The following is a 16,876-nucleotide window of genomic DNA, read 5'->3' on the forward strand; positions in this document are numbered from 1 at the left end:
CTGATAGGTTTTTAAAGATTCCTCTGCAGTTCCATTGTCAGATGGTGATTTTATTATTTTTTGTAATATCCATTTTTGATGTTGTCTTTATCTGTTAGTCTTGTAGTCCAATCAGCTAGATGGTGAAAATGGTTTTGAGGGTTCTCATTATGCTACTGAGATCTTGTATTAGGGTTCCTGTTGTTAGGTTCATTACTTCCTGTATTAATTCTGTGTTGGGGTGTGTGTTAGGTTTGGGGATGTTTGGGGTGACAGTTTTGTTTGTATCTGGAGTGTTATCAGGGTGGTCTTGGTTTGTTACAATGTGGGTTGTAGTTTTTGGTTCTTTTGTTTCCTGATTTGAGGGTATGTTTTATGGTGCAATGTTTTCCCTTCTGATTCTGTGTGGAGAGTTTTGGTGCTCATTGATTGTTTCAGAGGTAGATTTTGGTGTGTTGGGGTTGTTTTTACAGATAATGTTTTTGGCAGAATGGTAGGTGAGGTGTTTTTCGTTCATTAAGTCCACTATTTGTTTCTCTTTTATTGCAATCTGCATTCTGCCAATCTAGGATAATGGTTTTCTTTACAGTTAGCATATTTTGTGTGGACTTCCGCAGTACTTACATCTTGGTTTGAATCTACATCTGAGGGCATAGTGTCCCCAGTGCAGGCATTTGGTGCAAAATCTTGGCCTATTTATGTAGTTTTCCAGCTTATGGTACACTCCTGACTGTTCTAGTTTTATTTGTTGAGGGTATTGGCTTGGTAGCCTCTCTAACTGCATTTTTCGTTTCTTGTCCCTTGTGAATTTTAAGACGATAGACTTTGGTGGTCTGTGTTCCATTTGCTGTGAGTTTATGAAGTAGGAGTTCATTATGTCCTTGTTGTATCCGTTTAGTGCTATTACTTTTTTAAAGATAGTGGTTTTAGTGGATTCAGCCAGATTAGTTGTGGTTTCATTGTGTTTGGAGTTCGAAGTGGCTCATGTTTTCCTTTGAGTGCTATGGTGTCTCTCTACTTCAATCTTTATTGGGCCTATAGTTTCAATTTGGAATAATTTTTCCACCTGTTGAATTGTGCTGCATTGGACAATCAGGTAGTAATACCACATTACAGTAACATTTACACATATTATGAAAACTAAATAATTACTTGATGAATCAAATTTGTAATTTATTTCCTTTTATTTCAGATTATAAACTTAGTTCAATGTTTTATTTCTCCTTTTAAATCACAGTATTTGATACTTCTTTGTGACTACACAGAGATCAATGATTGACAGACTTAGCACACCTTTTCCAAAATTAATCTGTCCCTGTTAGAGCTTTGATGTACCCAGTACCCAACATAATTTTGATGTATTGTCTGGGAAATTTCTAGTCTGCGCACTGAGATGTATTCATAGGCATCATGTTAGTCCAAACAGATATAAAATCCTGACCCTAATTGTGTTCGATCTTGAATATGTATGTAGTCAAAGTATCAAACTCTGCCATTTAAGAAACCTCTACACTTAGACAGAAAAGCTAATCATTACAGCTAGACAAAAGTAACAAGCACTGACAGAAAAGAACAGAAAAACAGTTCAGCCCTGTTTATTTCTAAACCAGTCAAATATAATATAATAAAATGATGATCAGTGTATAATCCAAAATTGCTAAATGTTGTTTCAAGGTACAAGTGGAGTGAAAGAAAACTTTGCAATGTAGGTTATCACAGACTCAATACAAAGCAAAACTAAATATTGCACCTCATGCTGGGTCATAAATGGTATGCATGTTATACCAAAATAAGGCGCTCTTTTACCATTAGATTCGATTTTAGGTTGGGCACAAGTCATATTTAATTGACACCTGGACAGTGGGAGAAATTGGTCTGTTGACTTTGCTATTCCAAGCCAGGAGTTAATTATGAAAAGACATGAGTGTGTGAGGAAGAATATAATTGGGACACACCATCTTATTTACATGATAAATCTCCTTGACATGTTATGTCTTCTTTTCTTTCTAGACTGTGGCTTACCTTTGTCCAAAGTATTCTCATCAATGTTCTTTAGGAAAGCCACAAAATCAGCTTATTCCATTATTCAATTATATTTTTTTAGAGAATGTAGCTTTATTTCTTATGACCTGATGATAATTTTTACTTTAAGCATTTCCTTACAATTTTTGGGTTTTATTTTACCATATAAGTTATAAAAATGCAACATTTAAATATATGAACTGAGTGAAATTTTGACATCAGAAGTAAAAGATACTGACTCAAATTCATCCTCTAACAAAGCCAAACCCAAGTATAAACTATCATCTTAACAATTTAAATAATAAACTTACCTCGTTCATGTCTTCTATGTATTTTGGGTTGTAACTGTTTAGATCATTTAGGGCTGCCTGGTATTTATCATTTGTAGCTTCCACATCCAACTGACATTTCTTTAACTTCTCCTGTAGTTTCTTCAGCTGAAATAAGAAATAGAGAGATACAGTCTGTACAAAGTGATGATTGGTAACATATTTTTTTTGAAAGTTTACACAACTTTGATTATTAAATGAGCCTATATTGTATACAATTGTAAGATTTAATAACTGAGGTCATATTTTAGAGACTTTAGGTTTAAGTGAGGTCATATTTTATGGATTTATTTAGGTTTAACTGAGGACATATTTGGTAGACTTTTTACATTTACCTGAGGTCATATTTTACAGACTTCTTTTTAGGTTTAACTGAGGTTATATTTTAGAGAATATTTAAGGTTTAAACGGATGTCATATTTTATGAACCTTTTTAGGTTTAACTTTGGTCACATTTTAGAGACTATTTTAGGTTGAACTGAAGTCATTTTATTGAGACTCATGTTTAACTGAGACCATTTTATGTACATTTTATATTTAACTGAGGTCATATCTTATTGACTTATTTTAGGTTTAACTGAGGTCATATTTTATACACATTTTCAGGTTTTAACTGATGTCATATTGCATAGACCTTTTTAGGCTTAACTAAGGTAATATTTAACAGAAACCTTGTAGACTTAATGAAGTTATATTCAACAGAATTGTTTTAGGATTATCCAAAGTCATATTTTTTATACACTTTTTCAAAAAATTTAACTGAGGTCACATTTTATGGAGTTTGTGGGTTTATTAACTGAGATCATATTTAACATTATGCACATATTTAGGTTTGTTAACCAATGTAATATTTTATGCACTTTTTAGGCACAACAAAAAAGGTAAGATTTTATACACTTTCTGGGTTTAATAAATTAAAGCCTTAAACTTTATGAATGTAAAAACACAGGTCTATAAGAATTGAGAGCGGTAGTTGTTGTTGTGGAACAATCTTTAATCACAATTTTAAGTGAAGGGCAAGGGAAAAAACCCAAGGTGTTTACTCAAAAACAGAGACCTGAAACGAATAACTGAATTCAAAATGTTTTTTCTCTGTCAATATTTGAACAAAAATGTGGTATTTGAATATTCATTGCTTGCCAAATGAAAATATTTTTTTAAAAACCTAGAAGAAATGAAAAATCATGCAACGCTGAATTATTTCACAAGGGCACAAATTAAAATAAAAAAAAACACTAAATCATGTGAAATTCAATCTCCAATTCACAAGGTAATCATAATGTAAAAATTCTGAATAGTCACATTGCTCACAACATTGCCATATATATTCATTACCATTCAGGCACGAATGAAAAGATAACAATATTGGAAATGTATGTAGAACATGGTATAGAGCTGGCATGGGCAACTTCCTCTTGGGCATGGGCTGGATGTGATTTTTAAAGCCAGACCCTATGATGTAAATTAACTATAAAACCATGTCATGGACCATATTTCGCCCACCCTTGGTATGGAGAAATAGGACCACTAATTAATTTCCCATAGAACTTCAAGTTAATATATAAAAAATAAAAATAACCTCTTTATTAGATTGGCACACAAACCACATATGCTTTCATTCATTAGAGTTCAACAATTTTTCCTGCTTTTTTTAAGCCTCATGCTACTAAATAGGGGAACAACCTGATTTGTGACTAATAAGATAGCCTTGCACTTAACCAGTCTGTATGCTATAATGTCATTGTTGTTGTTGTAGGGTTTAATGCCATTTTTCAGCACAAGATAGGCTATACATGACGGCCAGTATAATTGGTGGAGGAAGAACCCTGGAAAACCCCAGGAGGAACCACCGACCCATGATAAGCTACTGGCAGGCTTTCTCACATACCAACGTTAGCCGAGGCTGAGACTCGAATTCACGCAGACAGAGGTGAGATGGCAGTGATCCGTAACAGTGAGCGCTTTAGACCACTCGGCCACTCGGGGCCCCTGCTATAATGTCATTAGGAAATTAAAACTGTAAATCAAAATAAAACTAAATATTTTGTTGTGTAAAATAGTATACAGATTTAAGTTAATAAAATGTATAATGGAAGAAAATTAAATCCACTACTGTCCAATGGTATTTAGTACCCCATCAGTAGATTGGTTCTATGGCAGTAAAATAATTAATGGTCCAATACCTAGAACAGGGGTCATATCAAAGTCAAATATGCCTTGATTTATTGATGAAGTGTCCAGAGCTCCAACAATCTAGTAAACTTGTTGGCCATTTCTTCTGCTAGGGCTAGTTGTAGTCAATCCTGCATACCATCACCACCACAACCCCACATGATCATCCTACCATATAAAGTCAACTCCAATATACTGTATTTACATATTTTGACTTTTATTTGGGTTTTGAAGTCATTACAATGCTAATGAATTACAAATATGCTTCAAGTTGGACATTATCCTTTTCTTAAAATTCATTAAGGCAGACGTCAATTTCACTTAAAATGTACATGGGCCAGCTGATACGACTTTGGAACAGAATCCTTTAAGTTGCTGTGGTTCTGGAAGTTCACTGTAAAAATAAAGGTTGCAGCTCACAGTTTTTGCTTTGGATTAGGACTGATTTGTTCAGTGATTACTATACGCTTTCTTTCCTCTCTCTTTATTTAAAAATTAATTAACTGTTTGTTAGGAATCCCTCTTTATCTATGAAACCTAAGGGTCTATTCCCAAACTTGGATAAGGCTGGGAGGGATGTCTTCCCTTGTACCTGGCCCTGGTAAAGGTTACATTAGTGAACTGAAATTCCAAGGCCATTTCACACCTATTGCAATTTACGTTTCTACATGTATGGATTTCAGTGAAAACAATTCTTTATCAAGTTTGAATATGACATTGCTAAGGTTCAGCAGAAATAATCTGGGCATTTTATAACTGGTCAAATGGTCAATCTCATCTGACATGTCCAGTTTAGGTGCACAGTATTAGTGGTGTACCAGTTTCTAGTGGTGTGTGTGTGTGTTATTTGGATTTTTAACGTAGCTTTAACAATTTTTCAGTTTCTGCAGTGTGACAGTTTATAGTGATATCTAGCACTGGGGCATCATGCCAGACATGTAGCATGATGTCCCACCATGTCACATTATCCTGACACCAGGCCGACCAGTCCTAACACTAACCTCTTAACCCTTTACTCCCCAAGTACGCTTTTCTACGCCTTTACCTTTGCTCCCAGTATACGCCTAACTACGCTTTTACCTTTGCCCCCCCCCCATCTAAGCATTTCTACGCATTACACAATATCTACTATGAATAGGTTACAATTTTCCATTTAAACGTTGATTCGCCGTGAGGTAACCAAACGCTGGTCAAAACATAAATCGTCTTTACTAACATTCGATTTTAATGACGTATCACTTAACATCAGAACTTTATAAATCTAAATTTAACCAACCAATTATACGTAGAGGGGTTTTCAAAAATGGCGTCGTGGGTCGATTGTATTACCTCAATTCGATGTAAATATTATGGCCTTTTCAACAGATGTATGTTACTCATAATTGTAATTTTTGCCAATTATAATGCGGAAGTTACATTACTAGTATAAATTCATAATGTCATCATGTTCTTTATGTGGAAAATCATATTCGCAGAATGCGTGGCAAATACGGCAAGTCTTCTTCCATACATTGTAATGTATAATGTAGCTTTAACGTGTTTAAAATACGATATCTGTCATATTTGCGTGTCATATAAAATAAAATAACAAAATTAAGAATATCTGTGTTGTTCATTTCTTCCATTCATTTCAATATGCAAAGTTTCAATCAAATCGTATAACAGACGATACCGGAAGTGAAATTGTTTATTTACGAAAGGAATTCCCTAATCTCGTCATAGCGATGTCGTCCTCATCTGTTCATTACAGTGATTTGTCTGGAAGTGAAAACGATTTTTCTGAATTCAGTTCCAACGAAATACCAGCTTTTATAAACAATGATGCCTTTAATGACGAAGGATCTGAAATTCTGTCATCAGATATCGACATTGAAATGTCATCAGACTCAAGTGACACTGATGATGACCAGCCAAATTGGTTTGCAGACGTGCAAGATGTTGACAGAAGTCCATTTGCTCAGCAGTCAGGACCATCACATAATTTGCAGGAAACAGCACCAGAACGAGACTATTTCCATTTATATTTTCCAGTTGGACGTTTTGAAAAGATTGTTAGTGAAACAAATCAATTTGCAGCTGAACAACATATGAATCAAAAAATCAGTGATGCAAACTGGACAGAAACCAGTGTGCCTGAGATGTCTGCCTTTATTGGCATGTTGATCTTCATGGGGATAATGAAAGCTCCTGACTATAGTTTTATTGGTCAAATGACAATTTTCTATCAAATGAAGGAATCAAAAATGTAATGCCACACAAAAGGTTTGAAAAACTCCTCCAGTACCTTCACCTAAATGATGACAACACCGATTTTCCTGCTGATCACCATAACCATGATAAACTTCACAAAATACTTCCAATACTGGATAAGTTCTGGTAAACATTGAGAATACATACAAGCCTTGCCAACATCAAACCACTGATGAAGGTTTTTATACATTTCTACATTCATTACAAATATTGTATTTCTTTCCAGCAGTAAATTGCACAACAGAAACACTCACATATAGAGATCATTTAAAGAAATACACATACATACATGTATGCATACATATTATATTGTCTTTCATCTTTACATTAATGTGATAATTATAAAAATTAAAACAAATAACTTCATGTTAATTTGTATATCCAATAAGAACCACTCATGTGTGCATATCATATACACATAAAAACATACATTAGATATCCATAACTAGGGCATAACCGACTTTTGATCCGGAAATCGGATTCCACCGGATAGTATGAACTTCCGATTAATCGGAGTCGGACAAGGCAGGAACGATCGATTCGGATAATAAAAATAATAAAGTTGAATTTCTATAGCACCGTGTCTAACACTGCGTGTCATTCGATAGTGCGTTAATAAAGAAGTAAGAAAAGTCCAATATGGTCAACACAACGGGGTGAAACGATAATACTTGAGTTAGACCGAAAGATTTAAATTTATTAGAATATATAATACAGTCCTACCCGTTTATGTCAACATCCTCAATAATGAAGGCATAATATTGAATACATTGACACATGCTAATGAGGTATTAAAAGAAAATGATTCCGCAAGAGGCCAACTTTATAGGACCAAACAAAAGCCTGTTTTATTTTTATTTGACCGCGACATTAAAGCATGGCAGCAAGATCAACTAATTGTTGAATAAAGTACAGGATGGAACTGGCCGCTTGCCGACATAAATGATTAAGGCGGGAAAATAAAAGCCTGGCGGCAAGATCAACTAATTGTTGAACAAAGAATGGGTCGGAACTGGCAAAAAAATAAAAAATTTCATGGATTCTTTGTGGCTTTGAACTTCGTTGCATTTTGCTATAGTCCTGCCATATCCTTCCCCTTGTGACATCGGTGTGATATGCAAAACGTGTGTAACACGGTCTAAAAAGTTGATTTGAAAAACCTTTTAATTTAGCATTTCCGATTAATTGAATCGTATCCGGAATCGGAAAAATTTCATGCCCAAAATCCGGAATCGGAAATCAGTAGAAAAATGCTAATCGGTTATGCCCTATCCATAACCACACAACTCTAATCTATCAAATCTCCATACATAAATCAAAACATTGAATTCATGAATATCTGAAATTTAATGCATACCTTTTCATAATAATACAAATAAATTAAAAATAAACATAAATTAACTTTTAATTCACTGATCCTATTTTAAGTTTAGATTAAAATTTCAAACAATACTTCAATAAATGATTTATTAAGAAGATAATGCACTTTACAAGTATGATTGCATTCAAGGGACGACACAAGGCCAAGCAGTATCTTCCATCAAAGCCAATCAAATGGGGCCTGAAAGTATGGATGCGCTGTGATAGTTTGTCTGGTTTTTGTTACCAGTTCGAGTTTTACCAGGGGAAGGAAGATACAGGTGAAGTGAATGAGAGCATGAAGGGTCTTGGTTATCGAGTTGTGCAAAAGCTTACTTTGCCTTTGAGAGGAAAATTTTATCATGTATATTTTGATAACTTTTTTACATCCATTCGACTGGTGCGAAGTTTATTAAGACATGGAATATATGCATGTGGCACCATGAAGAAAAACCATAAAGGCTTCCCAGAGGAATTTAAATATCCACCATATATGGAGCAAGGGGACCATTTAGTCAGACAGGATGGAAACCTGACAGCCACACTGTGGAAGGACAAAAAAACCAGTAACAGTCCTATCCACAGCAGCAGATCCAACCATCATTGATACTGCTAACCGGAAACAGAAAGATGGGACAGTGCGACCGGTTAACTGTCCAAAGGCCATCACAAATTACCAACAGTACTACAGAGGGGTTGACATATGTGACCTACTCAGGGCCAAATATCCAGCTGGACAATCTTCAAAGAAATGGTGGCGATATATGTTTCATTTCATTATAAATATATGTATCATCAATGGTTTTATAACAATGGTGGAGAGTCATCCTGAGAGTCAGGAAATAAGAAAATGATTCAGACAGTTGGATTTTCGAATTAATTTGGTGAAGCAGCTCATAGGAAGTTTCAAGTGCAGGAAGGTTGCCATACATCGAAAATCTGTAGCCCCAGTGACACAGACCAATATTGAGACACACAGACTGCAGACACTTAAAAGGAAAAAATCTACTTGCAAATACTGTACCAAGCATGGAGAAAAAAGACGTAAAGAAACCAAATCTGGCTGTGTCGTTTGCAACGTCCATCTATGCTGCATAGAATGTCACAGCCTGTTTCATCAAAGCATGGTCATGGTAGAGGAGTAGCTGTGATGTGCGCCAATACAATTATAGTTTTTCTTATTCTCATGTTTGTTTGTTTTGTTCATCAACATGAAATCTGAGAACAAGTGATTTGCTAAATAGTTCATATTTATATTTTAAATAACATTAGCTAATTAGATTTTTTTTTCCTCCTCTCACAGCAGATATAATTACATTTCCTTGACCACATCACTAATGACAAATAAAAAGAACTCACTATGAAATATTTTTAATAAGCTTTAATAAGGCCATGTATGGAAAGCAGGCCAAGTCAATGATAAACTTTATAAAATATTATTCTGTGAAGAACATTTAATTGCGTTTAAAAAATTCTAAAATGTTAGTTACACGTAAAGTACGAATAATTTCAAGCTCCAAAGATGTCATAAAATCAAAAAAGTGATGCTGAATTTCATTGTTTCCGACAAAACAGTACCTGAGTTTTTCATCGACGATGAAATGAATCATTAAAGTACATCCTTGCATGAAATATATTGCTATATCCAACTGAATCACATTACGACCAAGAGTAAAATGGCGCCACGCATGCCATGTGGGTGCATCTATTTTTAGAACGGGGATTTTCTTAATATGACCACTCACTTTTTAATTATGTTTTTAAAAAAATACTATTGAAAATTATAGGTTGTAATAATTAGTATGTACTAGTAATATTATTTTCTATTTGTCAGATATGATTTTCTTGGCTGTGTTATGTTATTATCATTACAAAATGAGTGATATGAAAAAATAACCTTGACCTTCTTTACCACATTGATCTATCCAACGTCGCATTGTGTAATATATTTCAGACTATTATTTTTTAAAGAGATAAATATTTAATCACTGAATGTTTATATCATGTTTCTTATGAATTTTATATATTCCTTAATGTATATGCCAAATGAATTATAATTACAGTCTGTCTAATGAACAGGCACTGCCTAGATGTCCGCCATTATTACGTTTCTGCCTCTTGTCAGATTCACTTGTGACTTCTAACTGATATTACGAAGAAAATAGCCCGAACACGGCAGTGAAATATTTTAGTTAAATATTTTCAACAATAATTTTACCATGTATGCTGATTAAATACATGTTTGTATTTACATATTAATGTTTAAAGATTCGAAGCACAAGTTGCAGTGATTAAAACAAAACAAGTTGTGCTTTGATAGTTGTTTTTATCACGAAATGATGACAAATAATAACTTACAGTAATCCGGCATCAATAACAAATGCAGACTTTCGGTAGAAATGATTTCGGTTATTTTGAGGCTATTCCAGGAATGCGAGAATAATTTTTTTTAAGGATGACGTTGATTTACGGTTTATGTGGGTTTTTTTTATGGGGAGCAAGCGTATGACGTTGCGAACGTCATATGGGACGCACAGGTAAGAGGGTTAGATTTTTATATGGGAAGTAGTGCTGAGTGCCAAGTGAGGCAGCTGTTAGTACCATTTTTGTAGTCTTTGGTATGACTCGACAGGGGATCGAACCCACCACCCCCACATCCGAGGTGGACACTCTAACCGTTAAGTCGTCGCTAGGGGTTAATGTGTTAAGGCCTGTATAGCTTGCTTAAAATTATAGGTAAGTATACAGATAAAAGGAACATCACAGACCCTTATCTGCATCATAAACAGTACATACATTTTATCCTGATGGGTACTACTGAAAATCAAGTAGATTAACGGTTAGGCAACACAGATCAGCTTTGAAGTAAACATTTGTTGGGTTTGAGTCTAAACAGGAGAGATGACTTTTTTTTAAATATTCTCTCGACAGCATAGTTAAGAGTGGGGACGTGTTATCTGCTTGCCGAGTTTGTCATATTTGCTGAAGATTAGAGTTGGGTACAATGAAATATTTCCTTCTGCTCCATTTCTGAATGTATCACAACACATTCCACACTATGCTGCAATTATATTAGTGACCAACAATTTAATGGTCTGGTGCAGGGGCCTGGGACATTTTTGATAATTTACCATTTCTCAATAGCTGGAAATGGCAAAATAACACCATATTATAACCATTATGCTATTTGAGAAACAATATGCCTCTTGAGATAAAAGAAATGACAGTATCTAGGCTTGCAAGAAAATTGCAGCACCCCCTGAAAATTAAATGGTCAACACCTTATTGTAGATGATTAATACTATGTGAATGTTGTTGTTGTATAAGATGTAATCTAAAACCTGTAACTGAAGTGGGATGGTTAAACTTGCACTGTTGCTTACAACCTGTGAAAAGCACTGCTGCTGACACTATAGAGCTTGCTGACAAAAACAGGAAGTGTTGACACTGAAGCATATAATTTACTAGCTACACTATTGGAGTAATTATGAAACTGGGAAACTTTGGTATGCCAACACCTTGGCAAGATATTTATGAGATAGCCAAAAACATGATTACTCAACAAATGAGAAAATATTTTAGTTAGAAAAATAACTTTTTTCTACCCAAAATTCGCCCGTGGTTGGAATCCGATTTTGTGCCTGGATTTTAGTCTTTTTTGTCTCAGATCTAAGGCAAACCAGTATGAACTGCAAACAGACAGATGAGCCTTTACAAAAAGTAGGATAAGATGGGCATTTGGAATAAAGAGTGGTCTCCATACAAAAATAATCGCTCTGTTTAGCAACAAAAAAAAGGAAAAAAAAGAACTCCAACATTTACCCTTCTGCTCATGTGCAAGTCAAATAACCAACGAAAAATGATGTTTCTAACATAACTAGGCAGTTTGTTATTGAAAGATCACTGGGTATTCGGTGTTTTCGGATCTATTCAGAAATAGCTTTCAAAATCTGTTTCCTACTCGATTTTCAGGTGAAAATGACAAAAAGCTCCAGGAGTTAATGTGTTAAACAGTGCATTTTGATGATGCCACCAAATCTGAATATTCCTTGCATATTTAATCACTTGTGCAGCGACATTGCACATAAATTACAAATTTGGCAATTCCTTGACGATTTGTAAAAAAAAATAAAAATCCTTGTTAACACAATATATATAACCCCTAGCGACAACTTAACGGGGCAGGAGGTAGTAGCCTACTGCTGAGCTCTGTAGCATCATGGTCATGCATGATACACTAAAGTGGGTGATATTATAGAAAGGTAGACAGATGTAGCTCTACAATGATACCAAATAATCTGGAATATCTAGTTGCACTACAAAATACAGATTAAAAAAACATTTTTTTGGACCCGACTTTTTTCTACCCAAAATTCGCCCATGGTTGGAATCCGATTTTGTGTCCAGATTTTAGTCTTTTTGGTCTCAGATCTAAGGCAAACTGGTATGAACTGCAAACAGACAGATGAGCCTTTGCAAAAAGTAGGAGAAGATGGGCATCTGGAATAAAGAGTGGTCTCCATACAAAAACAATGGTTCTGTTTAGCAACAAAAAAAAGAAAAGAAAAAAAAGAACTCCAAATTTTACCCTTCTGCTCATGCGCGAGTCAATGAAAAATGATGTTTCTAACACAACTAGGCAGTATGTTATTGAAAGATCACCGGGAATTGGGTGTTTTCAAGTCTATTCAGAAATGGCTTTCAAAATGTGTTTCCTACTCGATTTTCAGGCGAAAATGACAAAACCTCCAGGGGTTAATGTGTTAACACATTAACCCCTGGTGACGAGTTTACGTGGCAGGAGGTAGTAGCCTAGTGCAGTGCTCTGTAGCATCAATGTCATGTATAATACACTAAAGTGGGTGGTATTATAGAAAGGTTGACAGATGTAGCTCTACAATGATACTAAATAATCTGGAATATCTAGTTGCACTACAAAATACAGAGGGTAAAACCTCTTTTTTTTCCACCCAAAATTTGCCAGTGATTGGAATCCGATTTTGTCTCTGGATTTTAGACTTTTTGGTCTCAGATCTAAGGCAAACCGGTATGAACTGCAAACAGACAGATGAACCTTTGCAAAAAGTAGGAAAAGATGGGCATTTGGAATAAATAATGGTCTCAATACAAAAATAATGTTAAGCAAAAAAAAAATTTTTTTAAATCCAACTTTACCCTTCTGCTGATGCGCGAGCCAAATAGCCAATGAAAAACCATGTTTCTAACACAACTAGGCATTATGTTATTGGAAGAAAACCTGAAGTTGGTGTTTTAGGATGTATTCAGAAACAGCGTTCAAAATGTGTTTCCTACTTGAATTTCAGACTTAAACGACAAAAACCGCCAGGGGTTAATGTGTTAATATGAGACTAAATCAAGAATTGGAGGATAAGGGTCCTTGCTATTTCTTAAAATGTAGATGTAATGCTATCAATGAATTCAAAGAAAACAGCATATAACATAACCTAAGGTCACATTATACTCTGGCAGATAAGGATCTATGTTAACAATGCCTGTAAATGTGACATACTGCATGAATACTCAGCAAACTGCAAAGACCCTGATCTATGGCCACATTATGCACTGCCAGATAAGGGTCTATCTTCTTCAAGATGTGACATTTGCAATGATTTTGAAAAAATAGCATGGACCCAGATCTGCTGACATTATGGGGGCCCCGAGTGGCCGAAGCGCTCTCCATTACGGATCACTGCCATCTTACCTCTGTGTGGGTTCGAGTCTTGCATTCGGCCAATGTTGGTATGTGAGAAAGCTTGCCAGTAGCTTCTCGTGGGTCGGTGGTTCTTTCCGGGATTTTCCCAGGTTCTTCCTCCACCATTAATACTGGCCACCATGTATAGCCTTTCGAGAGCTGAAAAATGGCATTAAACCCCACAATAACAACAACTACTGACATTATGTGACATCAGATCTGGCTCTATACTATTTCAGACCCGCCAACCCTGACAAGTTCGTCTCAGTAAGGCAGTTGATTTTTTTTCCATAAGATTGACCAGTTTTCAGTAAGGTGTAACAAAATATCAATAACTTTTATTATATAGCTAGAAAGTGTAATTCAAAGTTTGATGCAGCAACGATAAACATTATGTTGAACTGAAATGTTTGTAAAGTACACGTAGACTTTATTTACCACTAGTACAGTTGCACAAACTTTAGTTCCAAACCCTACACAATTCAATGGCTTGTTGCTATCTCTCAACAGAAAGTAATTCTTGGAAATTCTTTTTGCATTTCACATGACAACGGCAATTATATCTCCCACCACAAGTCATACTCAATTGGCACATTATGTCCAATAAATGTAATTTTGTCATTTCCAGCTTTTATTCACAAGAATCTGAATACTCCTTTTTATTCTTCTGTGTTAATTATTAACACTTTTTAAAAGCTTATTTTCCCTTTCATCTTAAAAATGCATCGCTTTCTGGACGCAATTTTTTTAATTTTTATAATCAACTGTTTGATCATGCAGATGCTTTGCATGAACAAATAGGTGTAGTTTAAAGGGTCTGGGGTGCTGCTGTAAAGTTAGTCTGGTTCCCTTATTTATTTCATTAATCCTAATATGAAACCCAGATCCATATCAAACACAGATGAACAAATTATCCGGATATTTTGGCAACTATCATTTTTCCATAGTTTTTGCTTGTATGCCATAAGTCAGTATGTTAAGGGTAATTTTCGTAAGACTTATGGCAAAATTGCAATTGTTGGCAGGTCTACTTACAGCTGAATGCACATCATAGGCAGGTAAGCATGATAATTACAAATATGAAGAAATGAAAAAAATGGATATTAGTTTACACCACATCTAGTTATGCACAGATATATTTAGAAATACCCATGGATTCGTGTTTACCCCGACCCAGAGTAGCCAGTTTGAAACATGTATAACAATGGTCAACAGTGAAATCATTACTGACTTGAAAAGGCCCTAATCTGTAGTATTTTGGTGTGCCGAACACGAATATAACCGTGAAAAATTTGTATTGGCTCTCGTTTTGAAGATATTCATATACCTCATTTTCTATGTTTCACTGTGTAAATTTCTCCAGTAGGACTGCAGCAACATCCGGAATAATGATGTAACATTGCATAATACCATCATGCTCACATCATCCACAGTTGATTGCATCATTTTCTGATGCAATGCAATACTAATGCCATGCGGCTGCTGAAGTAAGTTGACGTCAGCAGTGTACTATACATGTGTAGGCCTATTATACTAATGCCAGGCGGCTGCTGAAGCTGACGTAAGCAGTGTACTATATAAAGCCCAATCAGATAGGTTCAGCATTTAAAATATTTTAGACGTTGTGCGAGACAGTTCAAGCTACTGTTACATAAAACTTATTATTTTATCCATTTACGTACAATAAAGAACAGTAATGCCTCGAAAGTGTGTTAATACCGCGGACAATTTTTGCTATATTTGTGGGGAAGTGACATTTGCCAACCAGAAGAAAAGTATCAATTCTCAAGTGAAGAAGGCATATCATCTTTACTTCGGATGCAAGGTTGGTGACCAAGACAAGCCTTGGGCTCCGCATATATGCTGTGCTACATGTACAACACAGCTTTCACAGTGGTTGAATTGCAAAAGGTCATCAATGCCGTTTGCAGTCCCAATGGTGTGGAGAGAGCCAAGCAACCACCTAAATGACTGTTACTTCTGCTTGGTTCCTCCTCTTTCCGGCGGAATAACGAAGCGAAAGAAGTCGAGAATAGTCTACCCAAACATTCTGTCTGCATTGAGACCAGTTCCACATGGTGAGGGACTTCCTATTCCAGAACCTCCAGCAGAATATTCTCTTGATTCATCTGACGAAGACAAAGGTGAGTCGACCTGTTCTTCTCCTGGTCCATCAGCATGCAGTGATCCAGATTTTCACTGTGGTGCATCATCAACCCCACACAGAATAACACAGGAAGAACTAAATGACCTGATTCGTGATTTGGACTTATCAAAGAACAAGGCAGAATTGCTAGGATCAAGACTCCAACAATGGAATCTTCTAGAAGAAGATGTCACAATTACTGCATATCGAAAGCGCCACCAGCAATTGGAGCCTTTCTTCAGAAAGGAAAGTAATCTGATATTCTGTTCCGATATTGAGGGCCTCATGAATGCTTTAAAAATCACTCATGACCCACAAGAATGGAGACTATTTGTGGACTCTTCGAAACTGAGTCTCAAGGCTGTGCTTTTGCACAATGGAAACATTCTTCCATCTATTCCAGTAGCGTATGCTGTCCACATGAAAGAGACATACGATAACTTAAGGCAGCTACTGAATTCCATTGAGTATAACAAGTACAGCTGGCACCTCTGTGGTGATTTGAAGGTAGTTGCCCTTTTAATGGGACTGCAGCAAGGATATACAAAATACATGTGTTTCTTATGCGAGTGGGATAGCCGAGCAAGGGAAATGCACTACATGAGGAAGGAATGGACTCGCAGGCAGAATGTAGCCATTGGAGAGAAGAATATCCAACACCCAGCTCTGGTTGAGGCTCAGAAAATCTTGCTACCACCCCTTCACATCAAACTAGGTTTGATGAAGAACTTCGTGAAAGCCATTGACCGGACTTTGCCAGCATTCCGATACCTGCATGAAAAATTCCCTCGACTCAGCGAAGCAAAGATTAAAGAGGGAGTTTTTGTGGGTCCTCAGATTCGAGAGCTTTTCAAAGATGACCGGTTCAACAACTTGCTGGAAGGTGACGCGAAACAAGCATGGAAT

General features: G+C 35.8%; 1 protein-coding gene across 5 annotated transcripts in view; it reads right to left on the minus strand.

Annotated features, from left to right (window-relative positions):
* LOC149787615 (protein kinase C and casein kinase substrate in neurons protein 2-like) overlaps positions 1 to 16,876 on the minus strand; it is a 149,663-nt gene that overhangs the window by 51,763 nt on the left and 81,024 nt on the right. For all 5 annotated transcript variants that reach the window (XM_089973789.1, XM_089973791.1, XM_089973787.1 and 2 more), the window contains exon 5: positions 2,313 to 2,438. In XM_089973789.1, coding sequence (XP_089829915.1) covers positions 2,313 to 2,438 — 126 coding nt within the window. The remainder of the gene's footprint in view (positions 1 to 2,312; positions 2,439 to 16,876) is intronic.

Source organism: Sinohyriopsis cumingii, chromosome 11, assembly GCF_028554795.1.
Source record: "Sinohyriopsis cumingii isolate HCF-2022 chromosome 11, ASM2855479v2, whole genome shotgun sequence".
Lineage (NCBI taxonomy): Eukaryota > Metazoa > Mollusca > Bivalvia > Unionida > Unionidae > Sinohyriopsis > Sinohyriopsis cumingii.